The sequence below is a fragment of the Acomys minous genome, assembly GCF_964271855.1.
Source record: "Acomys minous genome assembly, chromosome: 13".
Taxonomy (NCBI): Eukaryota; Metazoa; Chordata; class Mammalia; order Rodentia; family Muridae; genus Acomys; species Acomys minous.
This window is the reverse complement of record NC_140495.1, coordinates 1312938-1327182: the sequence shown is the minus strand read 5'-3', so window position 1 is coordinate 1327182 and position 14245 is coordinate 1312938. Positions and strand designations below refer to the sequence as shown.

General features: G+C 50.8%; 1 protein-coding gene across 1 annotated transcript; it reads left to right on the top strand.

Annotated features, from left to right (window-relative positions):
* Positions 1 to 1974: 1974 nt before the first annotated feature.
* On the top strand, positions 1975 to 10235 carry CLEC3B (C-type lectin domain family 3 member B). Its single transcript, XM_084754795.1, has 3 exons — positions 1975 to 2273; positions 5227 to 5325; positions 7740 to 10235. The coding sequence occupies exons 1-3, from the start codon at positions 2165 to 2167 to the stop codon at positions 8138 to 8140; spliced, it is 609 nt and encodes a 202-aa protein (XP_084610921.1). The 5' UTR covers positions 1975 to 2164; the 3' UTR covers positions 8141 to 10235.
* Positions 10236 to 14245: the final 4010 nt, after the last annotated feature.

Sequence of the window (14245 nt, the reverse complement as noted above, 5' to 3'; positions counted from 1 at the left end):
GGCTTCTTGCCTGCTAGGCAAGCACTCTACCAACTGAGCTACACCCACCAGCCCTGCATTAAATTTAAAAAAAAAAAGATTTTATTTATTTATTGTATATGAGGGCTCTATCTGCATGTACACCTGCCCGCCAGAAGAGGGCATCAGATCACATCATAGATGGCTGTGAGCCACCATGTGGTTGCTGGGAATTGAACATAGGACCTCTGGAAGAGCAGACAGTGCCCTGAACTGCTGAGCCATCTCTCCAGCCCCTCGTTTCTTTCATTCATTCATTTGTCAGTTTTTCAAGACAGGGTTTCTCTCTGTAATCCTGGCTGTTCTGGACTCACTTTGTAGACCAGGCTGGGCTTGAGCTCACAGTGATCCGCTTAACTCCATGTCTCCTGAGTGCTGGGACTAAAGGTGTGTGCCACAACGCCCAGCCAACCCCCCACCTTTTCTTTTTTAAAAGGTCATATTCACAGAAAATTTCAGCTGCTCCACAAAGAACCTTATCTCAGAAACCATTTTTAAGTAAGTGGCCACCTTGCTGCCTTAAGGTGAACGCGTGCTCACACACCGTAGCACTGCCTCTGGAGCTGGGGCAGGGACAGGGAAGGAGCTCTGCCCTGAGTGCCTTACATCCCATCTGTTGTCACCTGTGTCCTTCGGTCTCCAAGGGTCCTTTCCAGATGTGTATTCGAGATTGAATTACGTATTCGCCTCCTCCAGCCTGACGCTGACACTAGCGTGACCGTTCTCCCTGGGCAGAATCCCCAGCGCGTCTGGGTTCACGCCGTTGGCAGCTCCTTCAGGCTGGCTGCACTCCACTGACGGAGCACCAGCATTCGTTAAGTATTCTTTCTTTCTGGCAGTGAGACACATTTGGATTCATTTCCTGCCCCAGCCTTGGACCCAGCATCTCTCTGCCATGCTCTGAATCCTTGGGTAAAATGTTATATTCAGTACTTACCTGCCAGGAGGGCACGTAGCACCGAGGCCCTTTCGGGGACAGCTGGGAGGCAGGTGTATCTGCACTCTTATGTCAAGGACACAGTTGGACTGCTCGGAATGTGCTCATGTTCACAGGGGCTCACCGAGAACTCCGCTTTTAACCCTACACTGTGAGCACCTACAGGAACTGTTCCACTCTTCTCTTTCTACATGTTCATAAAGTCCTTCCCTGAAAAGAAACCTAGTTCTTACTGTTTACTTTTTTAAAATCTATTTACCTTTATTTTATGTGCATTGGTGTTTTGCCTGCATATATATCTGTGTGAGAATGTCAGCTCTTTAGAGTTTCTGACAGTTGTGAGCTGCCATGTGGGTGCTGGGATTTGAACCAGGGTCCTTTGGAAAAGCATTCAGTGCCCTCAACCACTGAGCCATCTCTCCAGCCCCACTGTCTACTTGTAGTAGGGTCTGCTTATGCTGCTAGTGTTCCTGTGGCCTCTGCCAGCACCTCCTGCTTGCAGGCTTCCTCCTCCCTGTGCTCGGACTCAGCCTTCCTGGCAACACCTCCCACCATCCTTCAGATCCCAGACGTCCCTGGGGACATTACCCCTGCCCCCTTTCAGATGCCTCTGCTCCACAGCCTCTCTGCCCTGGTCCCCTCTTTTGCTCTGTCTTTCTTATGGCTTCAGGACAGATTTTTGAGGGGAAAAATGTGAGGAAGTGAAGGTCTTTTTCATTTAAAAAAAATAACAAAATCACAAAATAATCACAACAAGAGCTCTGCACCAATAAGGCAGCCAGCCTAATCACAGCCCCTTAGTGACTGAGTGGCCTCTGTATGCCCTTTGCCCACTGAGCGTCAGTTAGTTTCCTCAACAAAATGGGAGGGGACAGTGGTGTGGGTGAACCAATGCCAGGCCCAGCCTGGCCTCTGCCTGAGATAATCACTGCACGGATTGAGCAATGGCAGCTATTGGCTGTTGATTAGAATCCTTGGAAATGCTGACTTCCCGGGAGGCCAGCCAGGCTGCAGCTATAGCTCCCAAGCCTTTCTCCTTTGGCAGGCTTGCTTCACTTTTTTTTTTTTCCTTTTGCATTCCTTCAGCCAAGTTTTGGGAGGGTTTCTCAGACAGAGGTCCTCGTGTGCTCAGCCTGCACGGACTCTGCCTTCTGACCCAGGCCCCGCAGCAGCAGCAGCAGCAGCAGCAGCAGCAGCAGCAGCAGCAGCATGGAGTTCTGGGGCACCTACTTGCTCTTCTGCCTCTTCTCCATCCTGTCCCAAGTGACTGCAGAGTCACCTACGTCCAAGCCCAAGAAGGCTGCAAATGCCAAGAAAGGTAAGCAGGGGGCTCCTGTGCCTCGCTCCCCTCTAGGGCAGCCTTCCCTTCATCTTCAGGGGAGCATTCACCCTTGCCCACACTCTGGGGGCAGCTACCTCATGACCCTCCCCTTCCCACTCTGATCTTGATGAGTTCTTCTGGGACCTCGGGTGAAAGACGCCCTGGTGGCTGGGACTTTCTCATGGCAGGGATGGTTGTCAGAGCTTCACGAGCCCCTGACGCTTAGAACGGAGGAGGACCTCATTAGGTTTTCTAAACTGGCATCTTCTCCCCTCTGGCACCTAATATGTTGAAGAAATCAAACCCCAAAGGGTGGGGGGCAGAGGCAGGTCGCTGTGAGTTCGAGGCCAGCCTGGTCTACAAAGTGAGTCCAGGACAGCCAAGGATACACAGAGAAACCCTGACTTGGAAAACCAAAAAAAGAAAAAGAAAAAGAAAGAAAAGAAAAGAAAGAAAGAAAAGAAAAAGAACTCAAACCCCTGGCTTAAAGACAGCCAGTTCCCAACAGGAAGCACCAGACTGAGTTCCTCAATTGTGACGCCAGGAAGGTGGAATTTGCTCAAAGACTTGCAGCCAACATCTCATAATGTAAAATATGTAAAGCCCCTCATGGGCAAACCTGTTCTCAGCACCCAGAGGGGCAATGGGGAACAGATGGACTCTTAACGTCCATGGGACATCAGCCTTGTCACCTCAGACTGCCCTCAGAGCGTCTCTGTTCTCCTCTGAAACGCTGAGGGTGGAGTGTTCTCAGGTGATCCTGTGGCAGCGAGACCTACCACCATGGCCAGGTCAGTAGTGAGGGCATCCTGAGGTGGGTGGAGATGAAACAGCAGAGTGTAATGGCTGTCACCTCTGCAGGACTCGGAGGATGGCAGGGAGAGTCATGTGTAGAAACAGGGCAGCGCTAGAGCCCAGCCAGAGAGGAAAGGGTGAGGGGAAATCCACAGGCCCTCTGCACCTGGGTAGTAAACACACCAGCATCTTGGAGCACAAGGCTACAGCAAAGAAAGGCAGAATTCAGTTCTTAGGGGGCTTGCCTAGCATCTGCAGGAAACTGCGTTGCAGCCCCAGTGTCACACAGACCCAGAGTGGTGGTGCACACTCTAACCACAGCACTCCGGAAGAGAAGGCAGGAGAATTAGGAATTTAAGGTAATCAACTATACAGCCAATTCGAGGCCAGCCAAAACTAAAGAACCCCTGTTTCAGAAAACAAAATGAAACTCCAGGGTTAGAGTTAACAGCCTCCTGCTCTGCTGTGAGCGCCTGCCTACCATGTGTGACATTCTGTTCCATCCTCAGTACTGCAAACATTAATCTCCGTACTCTGGAGGCAGAGGCAGGGGCAGGTGGATCTCTGCTAGTCGGAAGCCAGCCTGGTCTACATAGTGAGTTCTAGGCTAACCAAGGGTGCACAGGGAATCCTTGTTTCAAAAATAAACAAAGAAGCCAAAATACCAAAGGCTGGGTTTACAATGTAACAAAATTCAAAGCAGAATGGATACTTTACTGTCATCGCTTTGGCAAAGGAATTCATCATGAGGCATAGCGCATGGAGATGAACCCCACTAACCTGAGCAGGTGACATGTGTCAATGATTACTTAGAAAATCTGAACGGGCTAACTAAAAGTAAATGTCTGGTATACATGTGTAGAACTATTCCAGAAAGATCCCAGAGATGACTTCTGGAAAGAAAAGCAGTGTGAATTGGGAAGGAGATTTTTAGGGTGGTTTTGATTTAAGTCAGACCAGCACATAGTTGTTTACAAATGTTCATGTTAGACCCGGAGGACTGGATGCCCTGCACAGTTCTGCCCCTGAGCATTGTCAGCACTGCCCCGAGGCTTGCTGTGTGGCGCAGACAGAGCAAAGGCAACACGTTCTGAGTGTGGAAATCCCTTTCCAGTCCTAGATTTTGATGAGTCTTGTAGATCGTGTCATGTGGGGAAGGAGAGGGTCAGAGCAGGCTAGGGCTGCATGGGCCTTCAGTAATGGCCACTTGCAAGCTCTGGTCCCAGATGCTCCCACGGACACTCAAACTAATGCTCAGGCATTGCTTAATCATTTGTGACATCTACGTGGTGCCCCGTGTTGGTGTCACATGTGAGTGTGCACAGGCGTCTGTGAATCCAGAGGTTGGAACAGAGGCTCACAGTGACCTGGTTGCTGCCTACACAGGCACGCACGCACGTGTCCCTCACCTACGCCTGCTGATGCGCATGTGATTCACCCCCTCGGGCAGTTGCTATCAGACTGACGGGAAGAGAGTGGCTCTGTGGCTACTTGGACCACGGCTTTGGGCTAGCTGATTTACCATGCTAGGCAGACATTTAAATCTGGCCTTGGGAACACTGGCCCTGCAAAATGGTGGAGAGTTAGGATGGTACTTGCCCATGGCATGGGGCGTGGGTGGTGCGCAGCAAGCCCCAGTCTCTCGGCAGTGGCTTCTGCTCTGTGGGGAGCAGGGTCCCTGCGCTCCCTCAGCTACAGCTGGGTGGGCACACGCCCTGTGCTAGGTCATTTCTCCTGGGCTTCCTCAGTCATCCCAGAGCAGTGTCGTCACTGTGCAGATGAGAAGGTGGAGCCGTTTTGGTGTCTCCACCCGGTTGCCCTCATCTCAGTCTGGGGCTTGCTGTCTGGGTTTGCCCCCCAATCCTGGGGGAGCTGACCTCTGATGTCATGGCCCTTCTGGAGCTGGCGAGGTGGCTGTTTCTTCAGGTCCTGCTAATCCCAGCCCCACCATGACAAGCGCAGGACAGAGAACCCTGAGAGGAGCCAGGAACAGGCACCAAGGGCCCACTGGAGGGTCAGTGCCTTGGATAGGGGCAGAGGAGGAAACACGGAGAGTCCGGGAGGAGTTGCTTCCCCTCGGCTCTCTGGGGCTGGCAGGCGGGGAAGGGGGCATCTGCCTGCTTTGGGCTTTCATTGCTTCATGCTTCTGTCCCAGATGTGGTGAGCCCAAAGATGTTTGAGGAGGTCAAGAAGAAGCTGGACAGCCTGGAGCATGAGGTGGCCCTGCTGAAGGAGCAGCAGGCTCTACAGACCGGTGAGTGCAGCACAGCTGTTTGGAGGAACACACTCAGGAAGGGGCCAGGCTGTAACGGGCAGCAGTGGGGAAGAAGGCTCAGTTTCCAGCCAGTGCCACGCTAGAGCCCTCCCTCACATGCTTCCTCAGGGGAGGCTGTCGACCTTCAGTCAGGCACAGTTAGGTCTGGTCACAGCTAGAGGCTGTGGCAGCTGAGTGCTCCCCAGGCCAGAAGGCACTCGCCGGGACCCTAACGCTGCCCAGTGGAAGTGAGAGCTCGGGAGCAGGGCCACGTGCTGCAGTGCAGCTGGGCCAGCCACAGGGGAGCTGCACTTAGTAGTCTCGGAGCTCTGAGCGCGTTGCTGCACACTCCTCCCCGTGTCCACCTCTCTGCATGTCTGCAGCTCTACACCACAGTAACCAGGCCAGCATTTGTCAGCCCCAATGTAAAGGTAGGTCAGCTGATGGGGACTGGAGAGCTAGCGTGACAATTAAGAATGCTTACAGCTTTCATAGAGGACCAGAGTTTGATTCCCAGCACCATGTCTGGTGGCCCACAGCTCCCTGGAACTCTAGCATTTCCTGTCCTCCATGGGCACCACATTAGTGCTTACACACACACACACACACACACACACACACACACACACACACACTAAAATTAAGGCTGGGCGTGGTAGCACACGCCTTTAATCCCAACACTCAGGAGGCAGAGGTAGGAAGATCTCCATGAGCCCAAGGCTAGCCCTAGCCTGGTCTACAAAGTGAGTTCCAGCCTGGTCAGGGTCATACACTGATTCTCTATCTCAAAAACAAAATAAATAGTAATAAGATAAATAAAAAATAAAATCACGGAGCTGGAGAAATGGCTCAGTCACTAGGAGCGCTAGCTGCTCTTACAAAGAACTTGGGTTCAGCCCCAGCACCTACATAATGACTCACAGCCATCTGTAACTCTAGCCCCAGGAATTTAATTCAATACCATTTTCTGCCCTGAGAAAAACCAAGCCAAGCAGTGGTGGCGCACACCTTTAATCCCAGCACTCGGGAGGCAGAGACAGGCGATCACTGTGAGTTCGAGGCCAGCCTGGTCTACAAAGTTAGTCCAGGACAGCCAAGGCTACACAGAGAGACCCTGTCTTGAAAAATAAGAAAAATAAAAAATAAAAAAAAAGAAAGAAAAACCTTACACAGACTTGCCATACACTCACACAGACACATATGCACATAAAAATTTCAATAAATACAAATAAGTTATATTTTTTAAAAGATGGGCTAACTGAGGCAGAGAGAGTCCCATGACCATGGGGACTGGAGAGCGGCAGAGTAGGACCACTGCCTCATAGCTCAGCCACTCTAAAGGCCAGGAGATCCAGCCTTCGGTCTCTTGCTCGGGTGGCCAAGCAGGCTGGCCAAAAGCACAGACCTGTGGGGCCTGGAAACAGAGAGGAGGTGGCCATCTACTCTGCCAGGCTAGTCCTCTTTCAAGTTGGTTGTCCCTCTCTGTCCTGATCTTTTTTTTTTTTTTTAAAGATTTATTTATTGTTATGTATACAGTGCTCTGCTTGCATGTACATCTGCAGGCCAGAAGAGGGCACCAGATTTCATTATAGATGGTTGTGAGCCACCATGTGGTTGCTGGGAATTGAACTCAGGACCTCTGGAAGAGCACTCCGTGCTCTTAACTACTGAGCCATCTCTCCAGCCCCCATCCTGATCTTCTTGCAGTGCCTCTGTCCCCACTCTCTATGCCAGTGACCTTGCCTCTGTTCTGTAGTGTATACTTAGCGTACCATATATGTGCTCGGCCCTCTCTAGGTATATGATGCGCCTGAGTGTGTTGTGGGTGCGCTCAGAGTCTGAATAAACACTTCTGTGAGGCCTGGTTGTCAAACCCCTCAGGAACACGAAATGCTTCTTTTACTCGCTGAGTGGAAGGCTAAGAGCATGGGGGAGGGGCCAATATGGACCTCTGACGTGTGTGGCCCCGCAGCAAAAGACGCCTCCACCGCAGTCTGCCTGGTGTTCAAGTTAGAAATCAAGCTAAGACACAAACTGCTGCCCCAAGCTCAGCATGAGTCCCCTCCTCTTACCGTGGGAGGCCAGTGCTCCCCTGAGGTCCCATGGTTCGTGTCAACCTCTGCAGCCCAGGGACCCCCAGCAGACACCAGGTGACTTTTTCACTCCATCTCTGGAAGTCAGTGTCCCTTTGCAAGCAGAGGGTGGCCATTCCAGGAAGAGAGCACCCAGTCCTCTTAAATAGTTTTCTGGCCTCTTCAAGTGTTTGCCACAGAAGGTTCCTGAAGCAGGAACAAGCAGGCTTCAAGCGATAGGTTGGATGGGATGGCGGTTGCGGGCTGGGAGGACGACAGCCTGGAAGAGGTCTCTTTGGGCTGGAGCATCCGACATTCTGTGACGCCTCTCTCTCCTTTCAGTGTGCCTGAAGGGCACCAAGGTGAACTTGAAGTGCTTCCTGGCCTTCACCCAGCCGAAGACGTTCCACGAGGCGAGCGAGGACTGCATCTCGCGCGGGGGCACGCTGGGCACGCCGCAGTCGGGGCTGGAGAATGAAGCGCTGTTCGAGTACGCGCGCCAGAGCGTGGGCAACGAGGCGGAGATCTGGCTGGGCCTCAACGACATGGCGGCCGAAGGCGCCTGGGTGGACATGACCGGTGGCCGTCCGGCCTACAAGAACTGGGAGGTGGAGATCACGGCACAACCCGACGGGGGCAAAGCTGAGAACTGCGCCGCCCTGTCCGAGGCTGCCAACGGCAAGTGGTTCGACAAGCGGTGCCGCGACCAGTTACCCTACATCTGCCAGTTTGCTATTGTGTAGCGCAACCCCGGAGGGCTGTGATGGGTGGGGCTTGCGGGGCGTCTGTGGTCTGGGTTGAACATCGGTGAGAGGGGCGGGCAGGGTGCTTCCTGGGGGAGAGACAAGCTGATGCAGGGCCCAGAGAGGGACATGGGAAACTTTTCTGTCCCCTGTTCCTCAATGCTCGGTTTTTGCAAATAAAGTTGGTACGGAATCCCAGGAGTTGGTTGGTCGGCGGGTCAGGAGAGCCCTAGTCACATTTCCAGTCTGCCTTTCGTGGAGACTACTTGTCTGTGTTGGAACGCGACGCCCACTCCAAGTCTGGCAGGTGTGCTTGGGGGCCCGGGGAGGGCTATCCTTCCTCTTGGCCGAGATCCATCTGGGGATGCAGGGACATGCAGGGGACGGCTGTTTGGTAAAGCACGAGGGAGATTATCAGGGCTTCCCAAGGAGATTGCTGTATGGCTCCATTCTCATCCCAGCGGGCTGGTCCGGGAGCCAAAAATGACCCGTTGTCAGCACTGCCTGGATAGTGTGTCCCTTTTGCCCCACTGCCAGCCCAGGCAGCCAGCCAGGAGTGCCATGTTATTGCATGTCAGCACAGAGCATCACTGAGCCCACCATATTGCCAGGCTGTGGTGGTGCATGCCTGTAGTCCCAGCACTCAGGAGGCAGGATGTTTCTGTGAGTTCGAGGCCAGCCCGGTCTACAAATCAAGTACAGGACAGCAAGGACTACACAGAGAAACCCTGTCCCGAAAAACATAAATAAAAATAAAATAAAATAAAATAAAATAAAAAGGAAGGTCCCAGCATAGAGAAGTTCCGTGGCTCCAGCTCATGAAAACCTAGTGATTGCAAAACCAGAGTTCAACCCTGGGCTGATTCCCCAGGCCTAGGCCTACCCAGCACCATCAAATACTGCTCTCACGTGACTAGAAAGCTCCAAAAACGAAACACAAGTAGCCTTGGGCCTCTCTTTCCCCAAATGGCTACTGGCTGGCTTGCAGTGTGCCCTGGCTTTGGCTGCCCTGTGGACCCAGCTCTGGGGCTTTCTCCTAACGCCCTTAGCACAGACTTAGTTCACAGGAGGGACTGCCCCAGCACCCTCAGCGTCTGGATAGGACAAGAGTGCCCTCCCATCCATGCCACGTTGATGACAGCGCACTCTGACTGGGATGGGAGGCAGCTGTGTAGGTCACCACTTGATTGCCTCTCGTTGGCACAACACTGTATGGGAATCAGGTGGTGGACAGAGTGATGAGCACTACCGTCCATATAGGAACATTCCGGAGTGAGGCCTGCGCTCAGGATGATGAGCACTGCTGTCCATGTAGGAACATTCCGGAGTGGGCCCTGCGTTCAGGATGGCCAGCCAGCTAAGAGCTCTGGTTCCAAATAGTCCTGGCTATTTCCTGAGCTGTGCTGATCCGGAGAAGTCTGTGTGTCCTGGCAGCAAGGCATTCTGGGCAAGCAGTAAGCACTGCCTTCTTCCATCAGAAGATGGCAGTGTAGGAAAGAGTGACTCCCTGTTCGGTCAGTCTGGGCTGTTTTTAGGTTAGAACACCTGCGCACTTCAAACTCAGTCCACCTGTCTTCCCAGCTGTGTTTGTTTTAGGGAAAAAAGAAATCTCATTGTGTTGTCCAGGTTGCCTTTGGGTTTGCGCTCCAGGATTCGTTCACGCAATCCTTCTGACTCCTGGCCAACTCTTCCCGCTGTGGTGACCTCCCCATGGTGAGTCGCTCTGGAGTGCTCCGGGATGGCAGTAGGAGGGACAGACTCACTAAGATTCATTTTGCTAACTTAGTACTTTCAGTCCTTTGCCCTCAGTATCAACTTAGGCAAAGAGTTGTCAGCTCGTCGCCATACAAGATAATTTCCAATGACTACACATTTTTCACCTATATTTTAGAAATCCAGCATCTGGACAGTTTCTACAATTCTTTTTGTTTTGTTTTTGTTTTTTGTTTTTTTGAGACAGGGTTTCTCTGTGTAGCCTTAGCTGTCCTGGACTTGTTTTGTAAATCAGGCTGGCCTTGAGCTAATGGAAATCAACCTGCCTCTGCCTCCTGAATACTGGGATTAAAGGTGTGTATCACCACACCTGGCTCTACAAGTGCATTTTTATTTTATTTTTTAAAGTGTGTGTGTGTGTGTGTGTACTAGAGGCATCAGATTTCCCTGGAGCAGGATTTGTAGATAACTCTGAGACACCTGATTTGGGTGCTGGGACTTGAACTACAGGAGTAATGTGTGCCTTTAACTGCTGAGCCATCTCTCCAATCCCCCACTTTCCAACTCTAAAAGTAAACAATATAGATAATATTAGTGCCAAATGCTGCTTCACCCTGTCTACTAAAACAACACCGCTTATCTAAACCAGTAAGATGGCTAAGCCGGTGAAAGTGTGGCCACGCAGCCCGAGGACCTGAGTGTGATCCAGGTGGAGAAGGAGAAAGGCGAATCCCCAGAGCTGTCCTCTGGTCTCCACACACGCTGTCGTGGTAACCCAAACTCACACAAAAAACATCATCTAAGCCTGCTGTTGGGGCTTATGCCTTTAATCCCAGTAATTTGAGGCTGAGGCAGAAGGAGTAGTGGGCATTCAAGATTGGCCTCAGCTGAGATGTAGACTCTGACTTTAAAAAACACACGAGCAAACAAAACCTGCTGGGCATCCTGGCACATACCTACAATGCCAGCATTTATGAAGCAGAGGCAAGCAGAGCTCTTTGAGTTCCAGTTCAGCTAGGGAGACTGTCTCAACAAACAAACAAATACAATTCAAACAAACAGACAAACTCAAAAATTCTACCCTGGATCCCCAGCCCCTTTATCTGATTGAGGACATCATATTTCCTGGGGATGTAGCTCAGCGTTTAAGGCTTGCTTAGCGTGTATAAGACTTTGGCTTTAAACTCCAGCAAAACACATCCACACAGTAAATAAATAAGTTAAAAAGGGGTAACTGTAGGCATACTTTTTAATCTATCTTATTTGTATTTCCTGTTTCTGTTTCTCTCTACTCCACCCTGCTCCCTTTCAACACCCCAACACCAGAGAGAGAAAGAAGGTTATGGGGAGAGAGATGTAGGTCTCTTTGGCTACTTCCTGCTGGCTAGGTCACTGGGTTCCTAGGGGGCAAGCCCAATCTTTGTTTCAGGATGTCTCCAACAGCTCCTCAAACTGCATCAAAAGCAACTGGGAGCAGCAGCCTTCTTCTTTCTCGGAGCCCCCACCTCCCACCCCCTGGGGACTTTGGCGTTTATTCCCTCTCAGGGTCCCTAGAATTAAACTATCTGCAGCTGGCAAAGATCATGCCCCTGTCAGAGGCCGCAGGAGGCAAACACTCAGCTGCTGTGGACAGTCTGAAGCGGCTTCATATCCCACACCTGGGATTAAAACAAAAACATGTTTACATAACATAACTGAGGGGTTTTTTGTTTGTTTTTGGGGGGGCTGGGGGAGGAGTCCAGGATAGCCAAGGCTACATAGAGAAACCCTGTCTCAAAAAAACCAACCAAACAAACAACCAAACAAAAGAGCATTGGCCGCTCTTTCAGAGGTCTGAGCTTAATTCCCAGCCCCTACATAGCTGCTCCCAACTGTCCATACCTGTAGATCCATGGGCTCCAATGCAGATGTGCATGAAGACAAAATATTCATACATAAATAAATATTTAAAAAATAAGAGTAGTGTAGTGTAGTAGGAAAATGGTTTTTGACTGAGGACAGGCGAGTTTAAATGGGAAATTGGATTTGCTCAAAATGCTAGGGTTTTCTTAACTGGGTAAACCGTGAGCCAGATTCTTAGTTACTCCACAGCAGTAGCTCTAGGTTAAGGGGAAAAAATCCTTGACTTATAGTCCAACTCTGCAGCTTTCTAGTCCTGTGGTCTTGGGGAGACACAGCCACAAAACTGTGGTTTCTTCTGCACTATTTACAGCAGAACACTGGGCTGCTAGAGCTAAGCTCAAAGGCAGGGCCAGCCAAAGTGAGGATGTTGTCCTTTGGCTTCTACTCACAGCCATTTGTAATGGAAACACTGAAAGTCATAAAGCCAGCACAGCTGTGTGACAAAGATCCAGCAAAGCTGAGCTGAGTGATGCAATCCCTGAGGTTGGACTGGGACAGAATCAGAGGTGCCCTCAAAGTGCTTCTAAAATGTCTCTAGGTCATACTATATACGGAGAATGACTCTGGGATGTCAATAAGCAAACTTCTAGAATGTTCTCTTAATGCTTCTATCCAGCATTTATGAGGAACTTTTCTGCTGACAGTTTGCAAAACTCAGAATAAAGCTCAAATCACATTCCAAATTTCACTGACAGGACGGCAGGGCAGGCATGGGCATGTCTCCCTTGCATGCAACGTATTTTGCTCGGTATCAGGGCTTAAAAGTACAACCATTTTGACAATTGTTTCTGTACTCGTGCAAGGTATGTGTGTGTGGGGGGGTGTGTATGGTGTGTGTGTGCATGTGTGTTTCCATTTAAATAATAAAGAGGTTGTGATTCTGCAGGCACTCAGGCTTCTGGATTCTTGACAAAACTCTGTAGAAATTGTCATTCCTTAGGCAGCCTGACCAACTGCTTTGTGCTCGGTCAAGGCTGTCTGAGCTCTGCCCCACTGGATTGGCTCAGTGAGCTTCTCTGTGTGGGAGCTCACACTGCAGATGTTTACCCAACAGGTATTTCTAGACTGTTCCTCACTTTCCTCACTGCCCACTCAAGAAGCCTGTGCCACTGGCTTCCCTGCAAGAGGTCCTAGACGATGGGCTGGGAGGAGCTTCCTGACCTCAGCACTGTTTGCTGAGTCCACACTTGGACGTGGGCGTTCTATGTGTTGAAGGCTGTCAGCAGGGGTAGCCGCTTTGACGATGTCCCAGATGTAGGCAGTCTGGCAAGATACTGGAACACATTTGTGGGCAGAAGACAAAGTTAGTAGACCAGGGGAAAAAATTCCCTTTAGGTGTACATTTGAAACTCTTGGGAGAGCAAAGGGAAAAGGCCTGAGACAATGCTGACAATGGCGTGAAGGTTTTCAGAGAGCAAAGAAAAGTCTGGATATAGGAAACTTCCTTCTGTTTTTCCCCGATTGCTGGCAGTAATTAAAAACAGTTTAGTTTTGGATCTGTTCAAGTTTGGTTGCAGAGGCATGTAAGCTTAGAAGCCCTTAATGTGGGCGTAGGGATTTGAAATTCTCAGAAGGCATCCGAGAGGAGCCTGGAGAAGCGGCGAATGGGCTGGTCCTCATGGGGAGAGTAGAAGTCAGTGACCTGTCAGGGAGTCCCCTGGGCAAGGTTTAACTTGATGAGATTAGTACAACTGTTCCAGCAGCTCATCAGCGCTGGACAGAGACCAGGTTTCCTAGCGCTAGGGCTTCGAACAAAGGGGGGCGGGGTTGGGATGAACCGTGCTGGCAGAAGGAGATCTCACCCAAGGGAGCTGGTCCTGGATGAAGGGTGTGAGTGTAGTGGTTCAAATGACAAGAGGTGTTTTCATCAACCGGAAGAGAAGAGCCAGCACCCAGTAGGTGTTGGGTCTCACAATGTAGCAATGGATAGCAGAATCCCAAACCAGAGAAAGGCGGGGGTGGGGGGGTGGGGGGGGTGGGAGGGGCAGGGGGGTGAGGGGGAGAGGGGGGAGGGGGAGGGGGTGGGGGATCCCACCCTCAGAGACAGGAGATAGGTGAGAAACTTAGGTTGTTGATTTGACAGTGCTTATCTGGACTCCATTTGACCTGAGAGATGGATTTTCTGTAGCTTACAAGAATCTTTGTTAGTTCATAAAGGGAGATAAATTTTAGACACATTAGCCTCCTCCTTGTTTGAAATCTACAGTGAAATACACATTGTTAGACATGTGCACACATTGTAGTAAAAGGCATGGTAGAGGATTGGGGAAAGAACTTTGTGTTAAAAGCACAGATACTCTGAGGTGAACTTAGAGAAGGCAGAAGGCTTTCTGGCTTCTGTGGGACAGGAACACGGGAAGGACAGAAATCTCCTGTAGAGCAGAAGGGGAAAGCTCACTTTAGCATCAGTACACATCGTGACGGGAGAGGCTGTCCAAAAGACTGGAGGCATATAATCTTAGTACAACAATAGACATTTTAAGAAAAAGA

Coding starts and splice junctions, on each gene's coding strand:
- CLEC3B (XM_084754795.1), top strand. CDS start 2,165: ATGGAGTTCTGGGGCACCTACTTGCTCTTCTGCCTCTTCTCCATCCTG. Junction 2,274..5,226: donor GGCTGCAAATGCCAAGAAAG/GTAAGCAGGGGG, acceptor CTTCTGTCCCAG/ATGTGGTGAGCCCAAAGATG. Junction 5,326..7,739: donor GCAGCAGGCTCTACAGACCG/GTGAGTGCAGCA, acceptor CTCTCCTTTCAG/TGTGCCTGAAGGGCACCAAG.